Source organism: Podarcis erhardii (genome assembly GCF_964252035.2).
Source record: "Podarcis erhardii genome assembly, chromosome: 7".
Classification (NCBI taxonomy): domain Eukaryota; kingdom Metazoa; phylum Chordata; class Lepidosauria; order Squamata; family Lacertidae; genus Podarcis; species Podarcis erhardii.
This window is the reverse complement of record NC_138511.1, coordinates 71,804,927-71,828,292: the sequence shown is the minus strand read 5'-3', so window position 1 is coordinate 71,828,292 and position 23,366 is coordinate 71,804,927. Positions and strand designations below refer to the sequence as shown.

At 45.4% G+C, this 23,366-nt stretch overlaps 1 protein-coding gene across 1 annotated transcript; it reads right to left on the bottom strand.

The window, feature by feature from the left end:
• Window positions 1-1,386: 1,386 nt before the first annotated feature.
• Window positions 1,387-13,661, bottom strand: EDN2 (endothelin 2). Its single transcript, XM_081869849.1, has 5 exons — window positions 13,539-13,661; window positions 11,740-11,884; window positions 9,790-9,909; window positions 7,497-7,600; window positions 1,387-5,764 (listed from the first exon to the last, which is right to left on the bottom strand). The coding sequence occupies exons 1-4, from the start codon at window positions 13,600-13,602 to the stop codon at window positions 7,507-7,509; spliced, it is 423 nt and encodes a 140-aa protein (XP_081725975.1). The 5' UTR covers window positions 13,603-13,661; the 3' UTR covers window positions 1,387-5,764; window positions 7,497-7,506.
• Between the last annotated feature and the right edge of the window lie 9,705 nt (window positions 13,662-23,366).

Sequence of the window (23,366 nt, the reverse complement as noted above, 5' to 3'; positions counted from 1 at the left end):
TCATTTAATGCGAAGTCCAGGGCAGTAGCCAGAAATCTTCTGGTGAGGAGGTAAGAAATCATTGCAGAACAGCCAGAACAAACTAGCCATGATGGCAAGCTTTACTTCCACCGGCGGAGACCGTATGCCTCTGAATTCCAGTTGCTGAGGCTCACAAGTAGGGAGAGTGCTGTAACACTGAGGTCCTGTTTGCAAGCTTCCTAAGGACACGTGGTTGGCGACTGAGAATGGTATGCTTAGCTAGGTGGGACTTTGGTCTGATCTTAAAAATGCAAATAAGAAAGATATTGGAGTTATTGCATGGCAGGAGAAAATCGCAGAGATTTCATGAGCCTCTAATAACAAAGATGCATAGAGGAGTACTTCCAAGCTGCATACCTGCTCTTTTAAAGGCAGCAAAATCCCATCCAGAACCGGAAGGTGGCCTTTCTTAAGGAAACAGGAACCACCAACCCACAAAGCCTCTGTTTTCCCATGGTTCAGTCACAAACTTATAAGGGCACTTATATGCCTTCTCAGGAGGGAATCCCAGTGAGTTCAGTACAGTGGTACCTCAGGCTACATACACTTCAGGTTACAGACTCCGCTAACCCAGAAATATTACCTCGGGTTAAGAACTTTGCTTCAAGATGAGAACAGAAATCATGCAGCAGCGGCACAGCGGCAGCTGAGGGCCCCATTAGCTAAAGTGGTGCTTCAGGTTAAGAGCAGACCTCCAGAACGAATTATGTTCTTAACCCGAGGTACCACTGTATAGCTTATTCTTTGGTAGGCGGTTATGGCATTGTAACCTAAAGTTTGTATCATGGACTGTTTGGGTGGGACTGAGAGGCCAAACACCAGTTTCTGGCACCAGTTCCTACAGCGCAGCTGGGGGTTTCATTACAGCATTAAGGCCAGAGCGCAAACTGGTCTTGTGAGATGCTGCAGAAGCAAAAGCCATCTGAGTTTCTTAACGATTATCGATTCAGAGGAACTTCTGTGGAAGACACGAACATAGGAAGCTGCTGTGTACCAAGTCAGATCAATGGTCCGTCTAGCTCAGCATGGTCTACACTGATTGGCAGTGGCTCTCCCTACCTGGAGATTGCGGGAATTGAACCTGGAACCTTCTGCAGGCAAGGCAGATGATATAACACTGAGCTATGGCCCTTCCCAAACAAAGCATTCCCCTCCCACATCACTATTTCCACCTATACCATCCCCACCCCATACTGTAAGGCAGGAGGACGGCCAGGCTCCCAGCATCTGAAGGCACCTTGTTGAATTTGGTCAGCACCTGGATGGGTGACTTCTGGGGAACCACATGTCCGTCACCTTGGGTTCCATGTTGGAAGAAGGGCAAGATAAAAATGAAATGAAATGAACAAACAATCTGCTTTTTTCTTTCCATTTATTACAACTGAAAGTTTGTATTTTACAGGGCTTTTTATATTAAAAAAGTTAAAAAAATAAATATATGTACATTTATGTCCAAACATTGGGACGCTACATATTGAGTTTGCATAGACAGAGATGCATTATGGACACAGAACTTTTCATCTGTCACTTAAATTGCATCAATCTACCACTGCACAGGAAAAGGCTTGACATTGTCCTTTGTGCGCACCATTCCCACTTCCCAAGACAGCAGCAGATCCTTTGAGGCCAAACAAAATCTTCTCGAGTGCAAATACAAAACGGATCTCTTCTTATTTTAGATGCCGTCGCATTGTGATCTAAAGATTCACATGTGATGTATGCATCAGACTGGCTTCCCAAACCCCTCTTCGCCATAAGATCTGAAGCATATTTTAAGAACAGTATTTTGCTCATGCTCGGGTTACAACACAGACATCCCAGCATCAGCAGACAGACTTTAAACCATAACAAGAATGTGTTAAGCCTACAACATCCAGACCGCAAACCCCAATATGCATTTATCTGGAGCACTGATGCGTTTGCATTAATTCAATGTGGGCTTTGTTTGTTTGTTCTCCATGCTTTGTATAACAGAAGCTACAGTGCATGAGCATAGTAAATAAAGTGCCTGGTGCTATAGGCGTAGAGGGGATTCTACTAGCCAGGGGCTGAATTGCCTTGTTCCCATAAGATCAAGGAAATGCAATGATTATATTTGACTTTAAGCCATGTGGCAGGGGACCTGCATCAATCCAAAAGACACTGTCTACTGAAAGTCTTTATCCTCACCACCAATTGCCAAAAAATATATATAGTGATCTGTTCATTGAAAAATCTGTGCCCAATCCTGGTCCATTAGACAGACTAAGAGAAGAACTATGCATTTATTTGATTGTTTTGTGGGGCAGGAAATTATGGGATAGTTTTAAGACTGAGTCATATTATAGTCTTATTATATGTACAGGGTTCCATTTTTTGAAAAGTCCCCCGTGCAGAAAGCTAGCACATCAGGGAGACACTTAGCTCAGATGTGCTACTTCTCCATATGCAGGATTTAATTATTTTTGACAGGAAGAAGCACTAAGCTGCAGCCCAGAGTCCAAAGTTCCAGAAGAATCTACTCTATAGTTTCCCTGAATATTTAGGCAGAACATGTCTCATTCAGAAAGCTGGCAGAAAAGGCTTTTCCTTCTCTTGCCGAAACCCGTTTCTTCCTGGCATTGCATTTTCTGCACTTCAAAAAACTTGGGATGAATTCAAACTGGAGGTTTCTTAAAAGCCCAGGATATGACAGCTCTAACTCAGAGGTGGAGAACCAGTGGTCCTCCAGATGCTGCCGGACTCTAACTCTCATTGACACCAGCCAATGTGCCCCATGGTCAGGGATGATAGGAACTGTATTCCACCAACATCTGGAGGACCACAGGCTCCCCCCATGACATCTATAAGGAGGCCAGTTGTTTCACTGAATACAAAGGAAGTTGCCTCTAATAAAATCTGTGCTTCTTCAGATTTCCAAACAGTTTTGAGAGCACAGTAACAGTTGCCTTACCATGTATTCCACAACCTACCAGTGATATTATCCTCATGTCATCTGAACTGCCAAATCAAGTGACCATGCAGTGTTTATAGTGTTTATAGACGCTATGCTAAGGACGCTATGCTAAAAGTAATCTTGTCAGAAGCATTCTAACCCACCCATAATATATCCATAGGATATCGTGGGGGATAAACACCACAACCAAAACCAACTTAGACATGCCAAGATGATTGTGTGTCTGCCTTATAATTCAACCCACCACCACTGCCATTTACAGTGCCACCGCAAAGGTTGCGAGATGAGCAGCGACAGAGTAAAGATGGCCCAAACAGTAAATTGGTCATGTAGCCAAGTAATGCTATGACCACTTTAGCACATGAAATTGACCTCTGTTGTGGAACCCCTCAACCCAAGTTCTACAGTGCACCAACCTGGCTGAGTAACTGGCCCTCACTATGGGCACATCTGTATGACACATTTAAACCAGTTTAAACCATCACAGCTCCAAAGAATAACCCTCAGGGACTTTGGCTAAAGAGAGCCTTTGGTTAGGGGTGTATGGACCTTGATTCTCAGTTCCATGGAGTTCTCCATTCACTGTTCCCACCTCATTGTGTACAAAATTCACTGAAACTTCGCTGAGTAGGCTAGATATCTGAGGAGTGTCTGAGCAACTTTCTTCCTCTTTGAGGGCCTTCTGCCAATGCATGAAGACCTCTCTTTTACAGATGGCATTTGATCTGCCAAGTCATTAGTCAGCTCCCTGAAATATTGGCTTTATCTGCTGTTACTTCTCTCAGTGATTAGTTATTGTTACTTGTATTTTGCTAGTGTTTTATTACTGTATTTTACTGTTATTTGTTGTATTTTTAAGGAAAGGCGAGTTAAAATATTTTAACACCTAAAATCAGGTGGCTCTCTGGATGTTGCTGGGACTCCAAATCCCATCATCCCTAACCATTAACTCCCAGCAGTTGCTGTGAGTTGGAGTCCAATAGCATTTGGAGGGCCACACCCCTGAAATAAACAAGCATCCCTGAACTATAAACAAGAAAGCTCCTGCAAACATTTGGGATGTTTATGCTACCTAAGCACAATTTGAGCCCAGAGAAGGTCATGTGAAATTGACAGGCAGGTTGAAACTAACGATCAGTTTCATGCCTATAGTGAAGAGGCTTTTCAAAAGTCAAGTTTTGTGATTCTAACCATTTCAGCATTTGCAGTGTGGAACTTGATAATGCAGGGCATGTTGTTTAAACTTGTAGAGTTGTGTGCAAGGTCTTTAAAGAACAGCAGTGGAACTGGGAGGCTTGCACATAGACACACAAGTGGTCCGAGAATTCTCTTCTCTGTGCAAGTGAAATTGACAGGCAACCAACAACTCCGTAATGAAGTGTATGTGTTGCAAATGCCTGGCCTCTCCACTTCAAGGAACTCAAGCAGCAACACTTAAAAGTTATCTATCTGAGACCTTGGAGAGCCTTCACTCACCAATGGCAGAGGGCTGGATGAAATAATGGCCTGATTCAACTGGAGCAGCTTCATGTGTAGTTCTGTGAAATGGCTAATGAACTCTACCAGAGGCTCAGTTCCCTCACACAGCTATTATTCCTGGGGCTTCTTATTGGGGTGGTGATGGCTAAATTGGTTTAAATGTGCAACGAAGATGTGCTTTTTCGACTCCTGCCTCCACCCCTGCTTTGCTGATCCTTACCCCCTCCCCCCCCCCCCCGCGCGCTTTTCTAAGCCATCAACTTCATCAAGGCTTAAGTTACTCGCTGAGAACAAGATTTCAGATTAACTGAGTAGAGCTAAGTTGCTGCAAATCAGGGCAAATGGGACACTGCCCCACCAATCTCAGTATTGATTCCTCCAAGCCCATCTGCTGCCTTTCTTACAACCAGTCCAGAAGGTGACCCTGGCCCTGCCTGCCTGCCCGTTCCTCAGCCTCCCTTTTGCCCTTGTAAAACTCAGCAAGGAGGAAGATCGAGACAACAGTAAAATTAGTTGGCTCCCCTCCACCTACTGATGTCTTCCTTGGTGCCTGCCATACCAGTCCCAATGGTCACTAGGCAACACTAAATTGACTTACGGAGGGGGGGGGGAGTTGTTGTTACCAATAACAGACTTTTAGCAAATTCATTACCAGAAATAGGAATGTCTATTCAATGCACACCTTTCCGTGTCGCACAGGAGAGTAGAGACAGATGTGAGCCAGGCAACGACAACGGGAATAAAAGCAGCAGTCGGTAAAACCAGCCAAACTATGTTTAAAGTCAAATGTTGGGGAAAGGAGAAGCAGACTAGACAAGGTCCTGAGGTAGGGGTGTTTGGAAGGATCCACATGTGGCGACGGAGTCCATAACTGCATTTGCCTTCCTCCAAAGTGCTGGCTCTTTACACTGAGATCTGTTATGAGTTCCTGTTGGTATCCAGGAAGAAGATCTCCTCTCTTGTCCCAACAAGCTGGACAGACCTTCCCAAGGTGCAGTAAAAAGGAGAGGCTATTGTCTCTTTATGATCACCTCTGATGTACCAAGGGGGCTGTGCTACTGCCTGCACTGTTCCTTGCCCCTTTCTCCAACAGCTGTTTCCATGGATTTCTTTCCATCTCTTCCAATGGTCCTCCAAACTTTCAACTTCCCACAGAGTAGGAGATTCTTTGCAACGGCAGGACTCTGCGTGGTGAAGGCGAACAGCACCCCCACCCTTCTTGCTTTGTCTTCCATAGGATCTCCCCTCATTTAAGTGCTGCTAGTTTGGAAGTCCTCAGCGAGTCCTGCTGCTTCCAGGTGAACGAGGCATTTGAAAGAGCAAGGCGCCCTACAAAGCAGAAGAGATGAAAATGTCAGCACCTTGTCCAATGGCCTCTTGGCATTCTCTCTGGGGAGCTGGCCTTGAACTTGAACTCTGAACCCAGTCCAGAGAGCCCCTATTGTAGCTTTAAGGCAGGGATAAGGAACCAATGGCCCTCCTGATGTTGTTGCACTGCCAACTCCTGCCAGCCCCAACCAGCACTCCCAGTGGTTAAGGATGATGCGAGTGGTAGACTCCACATCACAGCTTTAAGGCTTGCAAAGAATTGCAAAAATTGCAAACATGTGTGGCTTCTGCTAAGCCCTGAAGCCCTATGATGGGAACACTAATTCCTGGGGAAATTCTGCCTTCTAAGGCATTCCTAAAGGCAGAGGAACAACCTTAATTAGGTCTGTTTCTGCCCAGTTTTGTTTTCACGCCTATGGAAACATAGCCGAAATTGTAGAAAATGGAGCAAGATATTCCGCTATAGATTATAGGGGTCTCAGTGTTAAATTGGGGAGCGGTCCTCCTTAGTGATAACTGAGCTTCCCTGGACTCTAATCAGACTGACTCAGATTCATCCTAGATGCTTCTCCAAATATAGTTTGTCAACTTAGTCTGAGTCAGTGCAAACCCATTCAGATTCGATCACACCCAGCAGAATCTGATCCCTACCCATCCCAGCACAGCTCTTTGGAAAACAGCATTTTCCATGTCTATTTGTGCTATGTAGGGTTAGTTTACTCTTCATCTTCCTCCCTGCTGAATTCTACAAGGACAACCCTGAGTCTAAGGAGGAGGCAGTTGGCAGTTAGTGCCAGCTTCTGGGCTGGATGGAAGAAATATAGCAGACAGCTAGAGCTAGCAGAGATCAAAGAGAGTGATAGGACCACGTGCCTGATTTGCTCTTGGAGGTAGAGCATCAGATTTGCATACAGAAAGTCTCAGGTTGAATCCCAAGCAACTCCAACTAGGGCTGGGAGAGACCTCTGCCTGAAACCCCGGAGAGCCACGGCCAGTCAGTGTAGACAATGCTGAAATGGATGGACCATTGGTCTGCCTCAGTAAAAGGCAGCTTTTTATGTTCTGTGTCCCTCACTTGCCCTAATGGACGAGCCTCTGCTATGTTTACCTCCGTGCTTCCCAATGAATGAACCCTGGTAACAGTGATATTGATACGTAGCAAAGAGTGACCAGAAAATTCATCCAAACTACAAGTAACTTTCACAGACAGGAATGCAACAGACTACTTTTCCCTTTTATGAGGAAGCACCCCAGAATGGTGTCTGGAATATTTATTGGCTGATATAAATAATCTAATAGTGGCCATGTTTCTCATTTCTGCACAAAGGTCTCGCAAGACGATACTTGCATTTCAATTGTAATTTGTGTGTTGTGTTTTTAGAAAACAGTGTTTTAAATATGTGTGTGTGTCACCCTTTGTATTATATTGTGTTTTAAACAAGCATTGTGTTTTAACGCTCACGCTTCTATTCTTTGTGTGTTCTGCTTTAGTGTGTCTGTGGCCATATGTATAATAGTTTGATCTGATCTCCCAAACTACAATTGCCTACGGGCTTCAAAGGTGAGGGGAAGCCACAACAGTTGAACATTTGTTTCAATGCATTTTGAAGTCATGCATTTATAGATGCGCCCAAGCATCTCTGAAAGCAGAGTGAGCACAAAATATGAGAGAGAGAGAGAGAGAGAGAGAGAGAGAGAGAGCGAGAGAGAGAGAGAGAGAGAGAACCTTTACCTGAGAACTTTCAGAAGTTTGTCTTGCGGGGCTTTGCACTACGGCTCTGGAGAAGTTTTACCAGCAGTCCCGTCTTCATGGTAAGCCGTGGATTTCTGAAATCCCTGCAGAGTTGAAACAAGTTGGTGCATATCTTATGAGATAGCGCTCAAAGGAGTTCAGATAATTATTTTATTTTTAAAAGGCAGCGCCCTGCAAACCATGCTAATCGTATTCAGAGTGGACCAGTGGTGAGCCATGGTGAGTAGAAACCAGGACTTGAGAGACCATGGTTCAAATCCCCACTAAACAATGGGGCAAGACTAACTTAGGTCTATTAGTTCCAATAGGTCTACCCTGAATAGAACTTAGCTGGATAACACCCAATATCAGCATTTCTTAAGTTCATTGATGGCTTAGCCACCCTTGAGGCAACCACCTGTAGGTGGAAAGATTCACAGAGACAGCAGATCTGGCCTCCAAGGAATGCATTGTCTACTACCAATGAATGCCATAGTGCCAGTGCCAGTTGCGACACCCTCTTTGGAGTCTAGATCTGCCACCTCCTTGGCAGTGTCCCTGCCCCCCCCCATACTGTCTCTAATTCCCACCCTTGTTCTTGATGTAGAGCTTTATTCCTCCCTCGTTCCAGATATACATCTTCGCTCACCTCGTCTTCCCTGACAGGTTGGGGTGGGGCGGCAGGAGGGCACCAGTTTAGGGTTAAAAACAGATTTTTCTGTTTTGCTTTGTTTGGTTTTTTATTTTGGCAACTAACCCATTCTCGGAAATTTTTTACAGCCAGATTTATTACTCCTAGGTTTTCTAAGAAGACGGTAGAACGACATGGTGACCCTGCTTTCCCTTTCCATGACCTGAACACATCCTTATGTTATGCAACTCTCCATTTACAGCTTATAGACTGAGAAGGTGTGTCTCTGTTGCACAGCAAGGGGTTCAGAGTCTAAAAAGATAGTGGCTCCTTTTTACAAAAAGAAAGAAGGCAGGGTCATTCTAAAGGCTGAGAAGGCCTGGGCTGGTTTAGTTAGGGGCTGGCCGTGTTGAGAAAGGATGACAGAGTAGTTGGGCCACTGGCCCAATCCAGCAGCCTCTACTTATGCTCCTGAGGAGGGAAAGAGGAAAAGAGGGAGCTGGATCTGTTGCCAAAGAGACTAATTTGCAAACCCTAACCACCCCTCTTCCTAGCCCCACAACACGAAGACAAAAAGTTGCAGCCTAACTCTCCTCTGTAAAGTAACACTCATTCTCACTCCTTCCTCTCTCCAGAGTTTGTTTGTGAACAGACACACAGGCCTCTTTTCAGGCAATTCATAACCTTTTGCATGTTCAATACTGAGCTTAGCCCTTGGCAATGAACCCGTAGCTCTCCAGTAAAATTAAGCCATGCTTTAACTATGGTTAACTAAATCATGGTTTGTAACAATCATAGGAGCCAACTCCTAGGGGCCAAGGGGTCTTCAGGGCCCTCAATAAAATATTTGAGGGGGTTGGGATCCCTAAAGTTGATGGGCATTCTCATTCAAATGGTGTACATGCACCGTGTCATGTGATCGATTATATGGGGAGGAGCTTACCTGTCCTCCCCCCAATATTTTATTCAAGTTGGTATCCCTGGTAAGCTAATTGGATAAACTCAGCCCTGTGATATAACTATGGATTATTAACTAAGGATAGAAATGGAGTGAAAGTTGATTCAGTTCACTTTTAAAGGTGAAGGTCACTAATTCAACACCTTCTGAAACAGTATGTGAACCAAAACAATGGTCACCTTTTGAAATTTGCACTTCTTTGAATTTTGCAGTGAAGTTTACCAGAAAAGTAATGTGTACAAAGTATGCATAAAAATGCATAGATTGGTAAAAATGGCATACAAAGGGGCATTATATGAGGGGAAATTGCCTTGCCAAAATATGTATTGGGCAAAATTGCACAGATAAAATGTGTTTATTAAGAGAAATGTGCTGGTGAATTTTCATGAGTTTTTTTTATAAAAAAAAAAATCTCTGCAGAAGTATGGGGAAACTTATCTACAACTGGGAAATATGAAAAACAGAAAGAAGCAAAACTGGCAGATCTATGGTTAACAGATGTGCATTAACTAAGGTCTGTAGTTGCTTTATAAACATTGGCTTACATTAACCATAGTTTAGCATTACATTCAAACCCAAACATCACTGAGTTGAGATCCCCATCATCCCTGATCATTAGCCATGAGAGTTAGAGATAAGAACATACGGAGGCCCCCGAGTTGAGAAAGACTGGTCTAAGGATAGGGACACATCTGAACACTTACCAAGGCTTGCCATGGCAGAAGGTCGCACAGACGCTGTCCTTTGAATGCGAGCACTCGCACCTGCTGAGTGATCTCTTCCGACGCCTTTGTGTATTACCCAGACCGTAGGGCGTGGAGTGGCTGATTAGGAAAAAACAAATTGTTAACTTCTATCCTTTATCAGAAAGGAAGGTTTATGGTGCAGGCCTGGCTGGGAGCCAAGCAAACTTGACAATAACAAGTCTCGTTTGCAGTTGCCATGTGAGAAAAGCCATGTCATCTCACCCTCCCATTCTCACTCTATCGGCCTTTATTTCCACAGGCAAGCAATAGGCTGCAAGTGGGTTGATGCCCTTGTTGTCCTTGCCTAACAATATCAAGATTTGGGGATTGCCTGTTTTAGGGAGGAAGGTGCAATGGGACCTCACCAAACAAAGGCTATCAGTGCTATGAGCATGGCTACTCAGAAGTAAGCTCCACTGAGGTCAATGGCACTTACTCCCAGGTAAGGGGGATGTAGGCTTGCAGCCAAAGTCAGGTGCCTATGGTTCCTATTGAAATAAATGTACAAAGTTCATTGGGGATAACTTGAATCCCATTATTTTTAATGGGATCAAAGTGTAATCCAACCCCAAACATCTGCACACCATATTTATATTTATATCCTACTTTTCCTCTCTGGAGTGCAAGAGCGCATACATGGTTCTCTTGCCCCCCCCCCCCAAATGCACACATTTGATCTTCATAACAACCCTGTGATGGTGCCCTGCCTGTGGTCACCAAGCAAGATCCATTCAGAGTCTCCTCTCTTTTCTCCCTTTACCCATCCCCATTCCTCACAACAGCCCTTTGAGGGAGGCTGGGCTTCCTAGGCAGGGGTGGACTTGAACTCGGACCTCTGGTGCTCTGGACACTGTGCCATGTCGGCAGAGAGGCCTCACTGTTCCAGCTGCACAGCAAGGCTTGTTCACATGCTCCGTGCAGGCAGAACGTGCGCCGGAGGTGTGTTTTTAACAATATCAATATCTCTTGCAAATTATAACAAAAGGCAGAAGGTGCTTAAAGACAGGGTTGCTCTGTCATTCTCCGCCATCTAAATACAACCTCCTGTTAGGCTTGTCATGTTTCCTCCGCAAACACATTTGAGAATGGCATGCTCTTTTTCAGAGTGAGTCGTTACTCAAGACCGCACGTTAGCAGGCATAATTAGAACCACACCTGAGCCCGTCGTCTCTTTGGCTCGGATCTTAAGCTGCTTGCAAGAGAGATTGCTTGAAAGCTGCCCAGATCTCTGTTGTATCATGCAAGGGGCAAGTCTCCTTCCCAACCAAATGCAGGATCGAAAGGCCAGCCCACCTCAGCTCTTTAGAAACACCAGCTGGGGAGCAGCTGCCACATAAAATATCTGTGGCTCAGAGGTAAAACACATGCTTTTGGGTGCATACAGCAGGCTCCAGGTTCAATTCCCGGCATCGCCAGGTAGGGTTGGAAATGTCCCTTTCCTGAATCCTTGGAGAGCCAGTCACTTGTCCTGCTCTAGCCAGGGGTGCCTAGGACATTAGGGCAGCAGTCCAGCCCCCCCCCATACTTAAGTCTAAGAGACAGGACCCCAAGATGCAGCAGGATTGACCTACCACACTTGGAAACATGAGACGGATGACCAACCTAAGATGGGAGGAGTGGAGAGAAGCCATAAGACCATTAAGTCCACTGTCTAAAAAGGTAGTCCATTTGCTTTGCATGCAGAAGGTGTTGGGATCAATCTCCTGGAGAGGCTGGGAAAGATTTCTTGCATGAAACCCCAGAGAGCTGCTGACAGTTTGTGTAGACAGTACTGAGCTAGATGGACCAAGTCAGTGTTAAGGCAGCTTCCTATGTCCCGATGTGCCGCTAGCTCAGACCTAGCAATCTTCCCTCTGTGCTGGAGTCCCCTGTCCGCCCCCTCCCCTCCCCCCCCCCGGCAATACTCACCCTGGTGTGTTGATCCAGATAATATCAAGGTGACAGAAGTAAACACACTCTTTGTCCATCCAATTGAGGCAGGAGCAGCGCTTGGTCCTCAGGTGTCTGCTGCTGCCCGCTGCCAGGTGAGGCTCTGCCGGAGGGAGGCCCAGGCCTGCCAGAGGAGAAAATGACAGGCAGAGGGATCAGTCCCTGAACTCTCCAGACTGGAAGCACCAGGAATGCAGCATGGTATGTAAACAGAGCAATTAGCCTGCCACCTAGTTGAGAAGAGCATTTCTATTTTAGCCATTTTATAGCCGCCAAGACTTTACAGATTAGGGCTGCGGGGGTTGTAAAAGTGTTCTGCTGTTGCTGACAACGGTTTGCATACTGCAATGCTGAAGAGCTCAGTGAGAAGAAAACCGAAGTCAGGTGAAAACCTCGGAGGAGACCCACAATGAGAGCATACTGGAAGCAAGCACATTGGCAAACAATCAACAGCACCAGCAGTAGCTATTGCCCACCATATGCCTACAGCAGGTGACTTAAGGTGATCATGGAATCACAGACTTGGGAGGGAACCCAATGGTCATCTAGTCTAACCCCCTGCAATGCAGGAATAACATTTAGAGAATACGTAAGTATTATTTTTACTGCATTAATCAACATCATCATCATCATCACCACCACATCATTGTCCTGGCTCCTTTGCCAACAATAGAACATGTGTACAAATTTTTGACATGCCAAGGATCGATTTTTGCATTCTCCCAAATGCACAGAGCACTCCCTCCCTCCCTTTCGTTATTTTTGGCAAGCAAGGGGGGAGAAGAATGCACACAAAGAGAGAAAATGCGAGCAAAAACTCTTTCCAAGAAAAGGGGGGAGGGATATGTTACGATTTCGCCACCTCTCTTGGCAAAGTCCTAAGGGAGCTGTTTCGGTCTCGCTCGCTGCTGGCATGTCACAGCGGCAGCGGCAAGGCATCCCTGCAAGGCGGGACAGGTTGACTTCGCTGCCTCTTGCTCTCCAAGCCAATTTGCTCGGGAAGTTGCAAGAACAACAGAGACGGAGCAGGAGCCGCTGTCAGAGATAGAGAGGGCGGACTGCTAAAAGGCAAAAAGGGAAATCTGGGAGCGGGGTTGCAGCCAATGCTAGTCCTACTCAGAGTAGACCCATTGAAGTTAATAGGCATGAGTAACTTAGGTTCACTAATGGGTCTACTTTGAGCAGAACTTGCTGGGCCACAACCCATAGGGAAGTTGCCTCAGACAGAGTCAGACTACACATCCATCCAGGTCAGTATCATCTACTCTGATTGGCAGCAGGTCCCCAGGGTTTCAGACAGGGGTCTCACCTGGAGATGGCTGTGGACTGAGCCTGGGACATTCTGCATGCAAAGCAGATGTTCTGCCACTGAGCTACAGGCATTCTGCATGCAAAGCAGATGTTCTGCCACTGAGCTACAGGCAGATGCCCCGTGGAGCTACAGTCTATGATCCTGCCTTATAGAGGTTCAGAACATCGGTCCATCCAGCTCAATAGTGCCTCCACTGACCGGCAGCAGCACCTCTCCAGAGTTTAAGGCAGGGAGGGAGCTTTCCCCAGCCCCCTCTCTGGAGATGCCGGGTATAGAACCTGGGATCTTCTGCACGGCCCCCGTCCGCCCCCTGCAAATCAGATGCTCTCCCCGCTGAAGCTAACTTCGTTTGCAAAGTGCGCGGGGGATGCGCATTTTTAAAACCAGTGCAAAAAATTAAAATAACATCAGAACAGCAAAAAAGACGGAGAAGGAGACAAAAAAAAAATCCTGTTGATTCTCTCACCTTCTTCCAGCAGGACGCAAAGGGTGATTGCAAGGGAAAAGAAACAGGAGGGATTGTTTACCATTGTGGCGAACTTAATCCTTTAACTGGCAGAAAGCTGAGCTCTCTCTGGCCAGAGCTGCAAAGAGGCTCTTCTGAAGCTTCCCGGGCTCCGCTGCAGGTGCTTTATAGCTCCGGTGCCTGGCGCGTCACACAACAGGCACGCGGGCACGCCTCCTGCCTTCTCCCCCCCCCCCCCGCCCACCTTCCCTTGCCAAGGGACGGGGGCTCCCTGCGCAGTTGGCAAAGCATTGCAGGGCAGCGAGCCAAACAGTCGAGGCAAACGCAGCCACCGCGGTCCCTGCTGCGGAAAGAAGTCTCCGGCTGCCCTGCTGGGGCACGTAACGCGCCCTCAATAAGGACATATGAGACGCAGTGGTGGCAGAGCGTTTGTTCGGCTCGCAGGAAGTCCTGGGTTCTAATTCTGCCTGAAACCCTGGAGAGCCGCTGCTGGCCAGTGTTGACAAGACTGAGTCGGAGAGAAAGCAGCTTCACGTGCTCCTCCTGCCTTGTGGCAGGTTAGACCCAGCTAGTTCAATTTTGCTGACACTGTCCGGCAGTGGTTCCCCAAGGTTTCGGGCTGGTTTCCCCACTGCCCTGCCCTCCCATTGAACCTGGGATTGAACCTGGTGGGTGTTCTAGCACTGAGCCTTTTCTCCCAATGAACGGCGATGCCCTTTGAGGGACCGCTGCTCTATCTTTGAGCAGGAAGAGATTATCACTGTCCTACTGCATGAAGCCTCGTTGCACCCCTGTGAGATAACTTGATCTGAGAATGAGAAGATGGGAGATTCTAAAGGGGTGGGTGGGTATCTGAACCCAAGCAGTGGCCGAGATGGTGCCATGGATGCAAATTGCCTAAAGTCACAATACAGTGCGTGCCCACACAAACACACACAATTGCTGGAGACCACCTTGGCTCTTCATATTGATTGATTGATTGATTGATTGATTGATTGCATTTATACCTTTCTTCTCCAAGGAGCTCAAGGTGGTGCCAAGGGTGCAAACTTAAATAAAATATTGGGGGAAAGGTCAGCCCCACGCCACATAATCAATCACAAGATGAGGCACGCACACATAACATTTGAATGGCAATGAGCATCAACTATGGGGCAGCCCCTCAAATATTTTATTGAAGGGGTAGGCAAAGGGACCTTGGCCCTTAGGAGTTGGCTCCTATTGATGGTGTATACATGGTTGTTCTCACACCCCTATTTCATCCCCTCAAACACCCTGTGAGGTAGGTTAGGCTGAGAGGCAGTGACTGGCCCAAGTTCACCTTGGCCGGGCCGGATTTAGGTTTGATGAGGCCCTAAGCTACTGAAGGTAATGGGGCCCTTTATATATCTAGCTGTCCTTTGTCAACAACAAATTGTCGCTGTTTTTTGCGTTGAATATATGCTATGTGGTAATTTATGTACCTAAAAGGTATCTAAAGCCATTTGCACATAACAAATAGGAGCCCACACAACACAAAATGTTGTTGCTGTATGTAGGTTTTATTTTATTTGTTTTTTTATCTTATATTTTGGAAATGTGCATCCAGGCTTTTTCCCTTTAATTTTTTTTTTTGGGGGGGGCCAAGAGAGTGGGGCCCTAAGCTATAGCTTGCTTAGCTTGTACATAAATCCGGCACTGCACCTTGGTGAGTTTTATGGCTAAGTGGGGATTTGAACCCTATTCTCCCAGGTCCTAGTCTGATATGCTAACCATTACCCTAGACTGGCTCTCTGTGATTTGAACCACAATTCATATTCAGCCAGGGGCCTGGTAACTGGATGAAGGCAGGTGATACTTCAACTTCCAAGCTCTGTTTTGTGGACGATTTTTATCTTTGCATTACTGCATTGAATTTCACCTCTGGGTTTCATTTTAAGATTGCTGGGGGTTGGGGTTGGGTTGTTGTTTTAAGGCTCATCCCATGTCCTGGATTCCCTTAATGCCAAATGCATGCAACCCAGCCGCGGTGTCTTATGAGTCATTTTTGCCAAGAATGCACTCTGAACATGCCTATGGGTGGGATCTCCAGTTTTCCCCATGCAAATTTGTGCGAGGTGTAGTCATGCTTATGGATCAAGCTCTCCGCAAAGCTTTTTTTCATGGTGACTGTGGGAAAAACAAGAGATTATCACGCCTGTGGTTTAGGGAATGTCTGCATTCTAAAGGCATATCCATGTAAGAGACTCCCAAGCCACTGGTCCACCTTCTGGCACAAACCCAGAAGTGAATCACAGGAATGAAGGGAGCTGCTTTATACAGAGCCAGACCACTGGTCCAGCTAGCTCCATATTGCCTACACTGACTGGCAGCAGCTGCCCAGGATTGCAGGCTGAGGTCTTCCCCAGTCCAAGCTGGAGATGCCAAGGATTGGATCTGCATGCAAAGCAATGCTCAAACACTGAGCTCCAGCCCTCCCTCTTATGTTTTGGATGTGATTCCAACCCCCCCCCCCAATTTGGTAAATAGGAAGGAGGGGAGCATACAGCAGAAGCGAGGGGTAGCACAGCACTACATACCCACAAGAAGGGCTGTAGCTGAGAGGTAGAGCTCCTGGGTTCAATCCCCAGCATCTCCAGGTAAGGTTGGGAAAGATTCCAGAAAGGCTGGTGAATGGCTGCCCACTGAATTTAACAGCCCTAACGTAAGTTCATTAATTCCAGTGGGCCTACACTGAGTAAAACTTCACTGAATACCACCCTGTGTACCTACTATGAGTTCATTCAGTGCTTTTTTTATTATCCCACATTTGCTCCAAGCAGCTCAAGATGAGTCTTTTCCATCCCCCTGCCATTTCAACCTTCAAAAACAACCTTGCAAGGCAGGGTAAACTGAGAGGTAGTGATTGGCCCAAGTTCATAAAATGCACTTCCCAGCTAAGCAGAGGCTTTCTGATACAACAACAACAACAATAATAATAATAATAATAATAATAATAATAATAATAATAATAATTTTATTTATTTATTTATACATACATACATACATACATACATACATACATACCCCACCCATCTGGCTGGGTTTCCCCAGCCACTCTGGGCGGTTTCCAACAAAAGATTAAAAATACATTAAAACATCAGTCATTAAAAACTTCCCTAAACAGGGAATATGTTTTTCTGATATGCACAGGATACAACTCACACAAAGTTTCATCATCCAAGGAGTCCTCTCTCTCTCTCTCTCTCTCTCTCTCTCTCTCTCTCTCTCTCACACACACACACACACACACACACAAACCTACAACTTTTAATCTGTGTCCATTGTATAATTTGAAGGCAGCTCCTGCTGGGCTGAATCTTGCTAGCAGTTTTCACAGTTTACTATTATCTTTTGAAAGGCCCTCTCACCCACCTGGGGGTTCAAGCCCTCCACCTGCCACCTGAAGTGGCAATCAAACCTAGGTCAGGTCAGACCTGGAGGTGTGGCAACTCTACACAGCTGAAGAGTCGCTTGGGTTTGAAGCTCTCCATTTATGAACATAATGTATGTGCACTCACTTTCGTTCCCCTATTATCATACCCACCAGATGTTGTTGAACTTCCACTCCCATCATCCTTGACCATTGGCTATGTTGGCTGGGGCTAGTGGGAGTTGGAGGGTGGCAGTTTGGTCACCCCTGCTCTAACCACTGCACTATGATGTCTCTCCAACCGACAAGAGTGCAACCTACATATTCAACCTTGAACCCTTTGTTGGGATAAATATGGGAAGCATCTGGAACTCTATAACAGCTGTAAACCATAGGAAGGGAGAGGGCTCTTGTGCAGGCTTGCGGGTTTCCCAAAGGCACCTGTTTGGTCACTGTGGACAAAAAGGATGCTGGACTTCTGGCCATTGGCCGGATCCTGCAGGCTCTTCATATATTCTTACGTTAATTTCTTATCCTCATCTGCTTGTAGAAAGCTTATAAATTAGATCAGTCCTTTCTCACACATTCATTCTGATTTATTTCAGCGGGTGGTTATATAACAATGAGCATTCAACCTGTATCCGTTCTGATGTGCTTGTGGAGTGTTTATTTACCTTCTCATTACATACCCTCCAACATTTCTCCGATGAAAAAAAATTGGGACGTCCTCTTTCATCATCATCATAAAACATTAAACATTTTTTTAAAAACCCCTTCCCTAAACAGGGCTGCCTTCAGATGTCTTCCAAAGGTTGAATCTCGGCTCAGGGGGTTGCATGATTCCATACCCTCCAACATTTCTCCGGTGTCCCAGGAGGACAGATAATTTTTAGTCCACTTTAAGTATGCCCCGGAGTCCTTCCCACAAAATAGTGACCATGTGGAGGCACCCATAAATACTTGCTTTGCTTATTTGGACTGCAGATTAAATCCACATCCTGGCTGCCAGCTCTGACCCACCGCTTTTCACCTCTGATATCTGGCAAGATCGGCTTTTGCTTTGCTTTGTCTTTGAAGTGAGTGGTGGGGAGAGAAAGTGGGAGCTTTGGGGGACCTGTTTCACCCCAAAAAGTCCTGAGCACCAGTTCTCTGAGAGGGAAGGGAGGGAAAGAATCGAGGAGGAAGGCGGAAATGAAGGAAGAGGCTCAGAATGCAAAGGTATCCAGTTAACATCGCATAATCCTCTCCTGCCTGGGAGACCGAAGGCCATGTAGGGGCATGTTCAGTCAGGCTGGCGTAAGGTGGCAAGGCAAGGGAGAGATCACTTACATTTTGTACGAAATAAGGGATATGTGATGATTTCATTTTTGAAATCTTTCAGCTGTGACGGGGCAGCAGAGGAGAGAATGTAAGGGAGCAGGTCTCTAAGAATGACCAAATTGGCAACGTCTTGCACCAGTTGGAAACACCACGCAGATATAAATATTGAAACAAGGCGGGAACGTATGTACACTGGTACTCAAGCTGACAAACCTTTTCATAGCTAAGAATCTTGGAGTGGAGTTCACTGGGTGACTGGTTTTGCCCCATTTTTTTTCACCCTCTTGACTAAACTTTTCCGCCTGCCCTTTCCTCCAAAGAACTCAGGAGATACACACCTTTCCTTCTCTGAAATCCACATAATGGCCCACAGTAGTGGGCTAGCCAATAAAGATACACTGCTGCGTGATTGTAGTGGGCCATTTCCCTTTTGCTGTTTTCTTAATAACATTCACTCACTACACACACACACACACACACACACACACATTTTTCCCCCATATGGGCATTTAGCAGGAGATTATTATTGATTTTATTGGTTGATTTTATCCTTCCTCCTCAAGGAGCCCAGGGAAGCAAAGAGATGTGCAATTTAAACACAAAAACAGAGCAAGAGCAACAGCTAAAATAATCTAAAATTTCAATGAAAAACATTTAAAAGGAGCTACAGTGGAGGAGAAAATCTGAAAGCAGAAAAACTGAGCAAGAGACAGGTTTCACCCTTCCCTTCTTGCCAAAGCTGAATTTTAACAAATTTTTAATTTTCTGTATTGATTTTCCTCTACGCTGCATCGACAAATCCGTTTGAAGCGACATCCAGCATTGTGAAGCTGCCTTACACTGAGTCAGACCATTGCTTCATCTAGTTCAGTCAATGGCCTGCATTGTAAAGCATCCACACTGACCAGCAGTGTCTCTCCTGGGTTTCAGACAGAGAGTTCTCACCAGCCCTACATGGAGATTCTGGAAACTGAACCCAGGACTTTCTGCATGCAAAACAAATGCTCCATCACTGAGCTATGGCCAGGGCTGGGCCACCTATGAGAAGGACTGAGGCAGCTGCCTTGGTCAGCAGAATCCCAGGGGATTCCCAGGTGCCTTGCCTGCTCTTGTTGCCACTGCCAGAGAAACAAGGAGATGTTGTGATGAGGGCTTCCAGAAAGATCTCACAGAACTCTTGCAAGATCTTGCCAGAAGCTGCCACTATGCAACCCCAGAAAGCAAGGCTTTGGTAGTGGTGGCACCTTGCTTCAGGTGGTGATGGAAGTGCTCCAACAATGAAGGACCATGAAATCCAGCCACCATTTGAAATCATCTCACTCAGATGGCAGTAGCTCTTCTGGTTTCAGACTGAGAGTCTTCCCCTTCACTAACTGGGAAAGTCACTTGAATCCAGGTCTAACGCTCTGACCACTAGACCTTTGAGCATCTTTATTGTTGAAAGGTCTCAAGTCTTTGAGATATGCTCCACTAGCAATCCTTATCCATGGCAGGCTGCTTTGAATGAGTTTCCCTTCCCTTTCACCCAGTGTGCACCACCCTGCTTCTTTGAAGCATTCTGAGAGAGCTATTTTTAGATAGCTTTTCAACCTGGAGGCCAAAGGAAAAGTCAATGTTCCACTCATACCAGCAGGTGGCACATATGAGGCGCAAGGAGCAGCCATTGATCACAAGCTGATTGCTTTATTCTACTGCAACAAAAACAGATTTTTGGACACCAGAGCGTGCTCTGCTTCTTGCATTAAACAGCCCCCTCTATTTATTGATCTCCCAGTACCCTGCAAAAATAGTCAGAAACCTTTCTGGATTAACAAAGGGATTAATCCTTTCTGGATTAACATTTTAGTCTTCTGCAGCAAAAAAAAGGGGGGGTGGAGAATTGTAGCACCATAAATCTGTTTTTGGTTTGTTTGTTTTAATTGCATTTATATCCCACCTTTTTCTCCAAAGGAACTCAAGATGGTATACGTTGTTCTCCCCCTTTTCATTTAATTATTTTATGATACTATGATTCTACTGCTTCAAGGCACCAGGCAAGAGCTATCCGCAGTCAGGACTTTTTTTAAAAAAAGAAAAGCTTAGACTGGCATTTTTTTTATCTGTTTGCCCTGCGTTGTTTGGCTTTTATTGAACCATTGTCATGGCTTCAGCACAAATTGCCCTCAACTTAACATTGTATACTTGCTTATCCTGGCATAAAAACATAACAAGTTCTAAGAGTGCTCTAAATTGTGGGCAAGTATGCAGGGTGGAATGCGATCAGATTTATTTATGTGTCAGTGTGCATGGGTGTGACTTTGTTAGAAGGGAGGAAGAGCCTGATGCATTGCTACATTTAAAGGGAGTAAATGTGCATGCAAAGCAATACAATATCTTACATGCCCTTGCAAATAGGACTTTGAGTTCTACTTCAATAAAGCCTCCCTCCACCAACAGTGTCACAGGTAGAAACTACTACTACACAGTATTGAATTATGGTGCTGGAGGAGACTCTTGAGAGTCCCATGGACTGCAAGAAGATCAAACGCATCCATTCTGAAGGAAATTAGCCCTGAGTGCTCACTGGAAGGACAGATTGTGATGCTGAGGCTCCAGTACTTTGGCTACCTCATGAGAAGAGAAGACTCCCTGGAAAAGACCCTGATGTTGGGAAAGATTAAGGGCACAAGGAGAAGGGGACAACAGAGGACGAGATGGTTGGACAGTGTTCTCGAAGCTACGAACATGAGTTTGACCAAACTGCGGGAGGCAGTGGAAGACAGAAGTGCCTGGCGTCCATGGGGTCATGAAGAGTCGGACACGAGTAAACGACTAAACAACAACAACACTACTACACAGTATTTGCGTGAAAGGATGTACACTTCTTTGTCTGTACATCTCACTTGCTGTGTGCACCGGTACACCAATTGAACATTCAGTTGATAATGTCCTCATGTTTACGTCTTTCTCCTATGCTTTGAGTGAGCTATCCTTCCATCCTCCCAATCTCCATTTTTTAAAAGACAAATTTATAAAGCATTGGAAATCCATTCATGAAATTAAATGTTTGTTTGCCCTTTCTTTTTTAAAAAGTAGAATCAATGTAAAATGTAGGGGGAATTTTGATTTGGGGAGATGGAGAGTGCTTAATTGATGTCACTGATTTAAGCCAATCAGTGCTGCACACAGCCAACTTCTACTGCAGTTGTGCCCAAGGACTGACCATGCTAGTTTATTTTGTAGTAAAACTAACAATTAATCTTGTGGCTCCTCATAGAGTTAATGCATCTATTATACCAGGCATAGGCAAACTTGGCCCTCCAGATGTTTTGGGACTACAACTCCCATCATCCCTGACCACTGGTCCTATTAGCTAGGGATGATGGGAGTTGTAGTCCCAAAACATCTGGAGGGCCAAGTTTGCCTATGCCTCTATTATATCATAAGCTTTCATGAACTAGACTCACTTTGAGAAAGAAGATGGTCTGTCTGAATAAAAAGTAATCAAGTGAGCTTCTACAGTGGGCTCCTGCTTCAGCATATACTTTTAATATTTTTTCAAATGGTGTTAATCTTACTGAATATTTTTGATGGTACAAATGTCAATATATTGTCAAAAGAACGGGAGTTACATATGGTATTCACAGCTCAAATAGTTACTGCATTTCAATGAAAAACAGCTCAAAATCTTACATAGGACTCTTGGTAAAACTCACTCGGGAATATAGCTATAATGAAGGAAATTACATATAATATGACATTTTGACAAGGATTGTTGTTTAGTCGTTTAGTCGTGTCCGACTCTTCATGACCCCATGGACCAGAGCACACCAGGCACTCCTGTCTTCCACTGCCTCCCGCAGTTTGGTCAAACTCATGCTGGTAGCTTCGAGGACACTATCCAACCATCTCGTCCTCGGTTGTCCCCTTCTCCTTGTGCTCTCCATCTTTCCCAACATCAGGGTCTTTTCCAGGGAGTCTTCTCTTCTCATCAGGTGGCCAAAGCACTGGAGCCTCAGCTTCACGATCTGTCCTTCCAGTGAGCACTCAGGGCTGATTTCCTTCAGAATGGATAGGTTTGATCTTCTTGCAGCCCATGGGACTCTCAAGAGTCTCCTCCAGCACCATAATTCTAAAGCGATCTAATTCTTTGGCGATCAGCCTTCTTTATGGTCCAGCTCTCACTTCCATACATCACTACTGGGAAAACCATAGCTTTAACTATATGGAACTTTGTTGCCAAGGTGATGTCTCTGCTTTTTAAGATGCTGTCTAGGTTTGCTATATGACTTGGCATTCCTTTATTGCATGAACAACAGAACCATCAAGGCAGTTGTTGTCACAAACCTGAAAAATCTGGAATTATGCTTTCATGACCTGGACTTTCCTACTTAACCCTATGTAACTGCATTTATTTTGCATGCTTATTTTATGGGTTTGGGTTTTTTATCTTTTAATTTTTATGTTGTTCACACACGCACCATGAAATGAAATGAAAATGAGTCACAAAAGCAAACATAGGTAGGTACATCTGTATGATCCAAGCAGACCACCATTGTCAATAAAATGAAACATGAAGTTGAAGAAACATTGAGTGACTGTGCTGACATGAGTGTGGATGCAATAACCAGCCAACATTTACACAAAGACATGGACAGGACTAGATCTTATGGGCTGAAAATACAGGAAGACACATTCTGGTTCAACATTAGGGGAAAGTTCTTCATGGCAAGAGGGGTTTGACAATTTCATAGACTGACCAGTGGATTGAGCCTATGATCCAGTTCTTGAATCATAGAATCATAGAATCATAGAGTTGGAAGAGACCACAAGGGCCATCAAGTCCAACCCCCTGCCAAGCAGGAAACACCATCAGAGCACTCCTGACATATGGTTGTCAAGCCTCTGCTTAAAGACCTCCAAAGAAGGAGACTCCACCACACTCCTTGGCAGCAAATTCCACTGTCGAACAGCTCTTACTGTCAGGAAGTTCTTCCTAATGTTTAGGTGGAATCTTCTTTCTTGTAGTTTGGAACCATTGCTCCGTGTCCGCTTCTCTGGAGCAGCAGAAAACAACCTTTCTCCCTCCTCTATGTGACATCCTTTTATATATTTGAACATGGCTATCATATCACCCC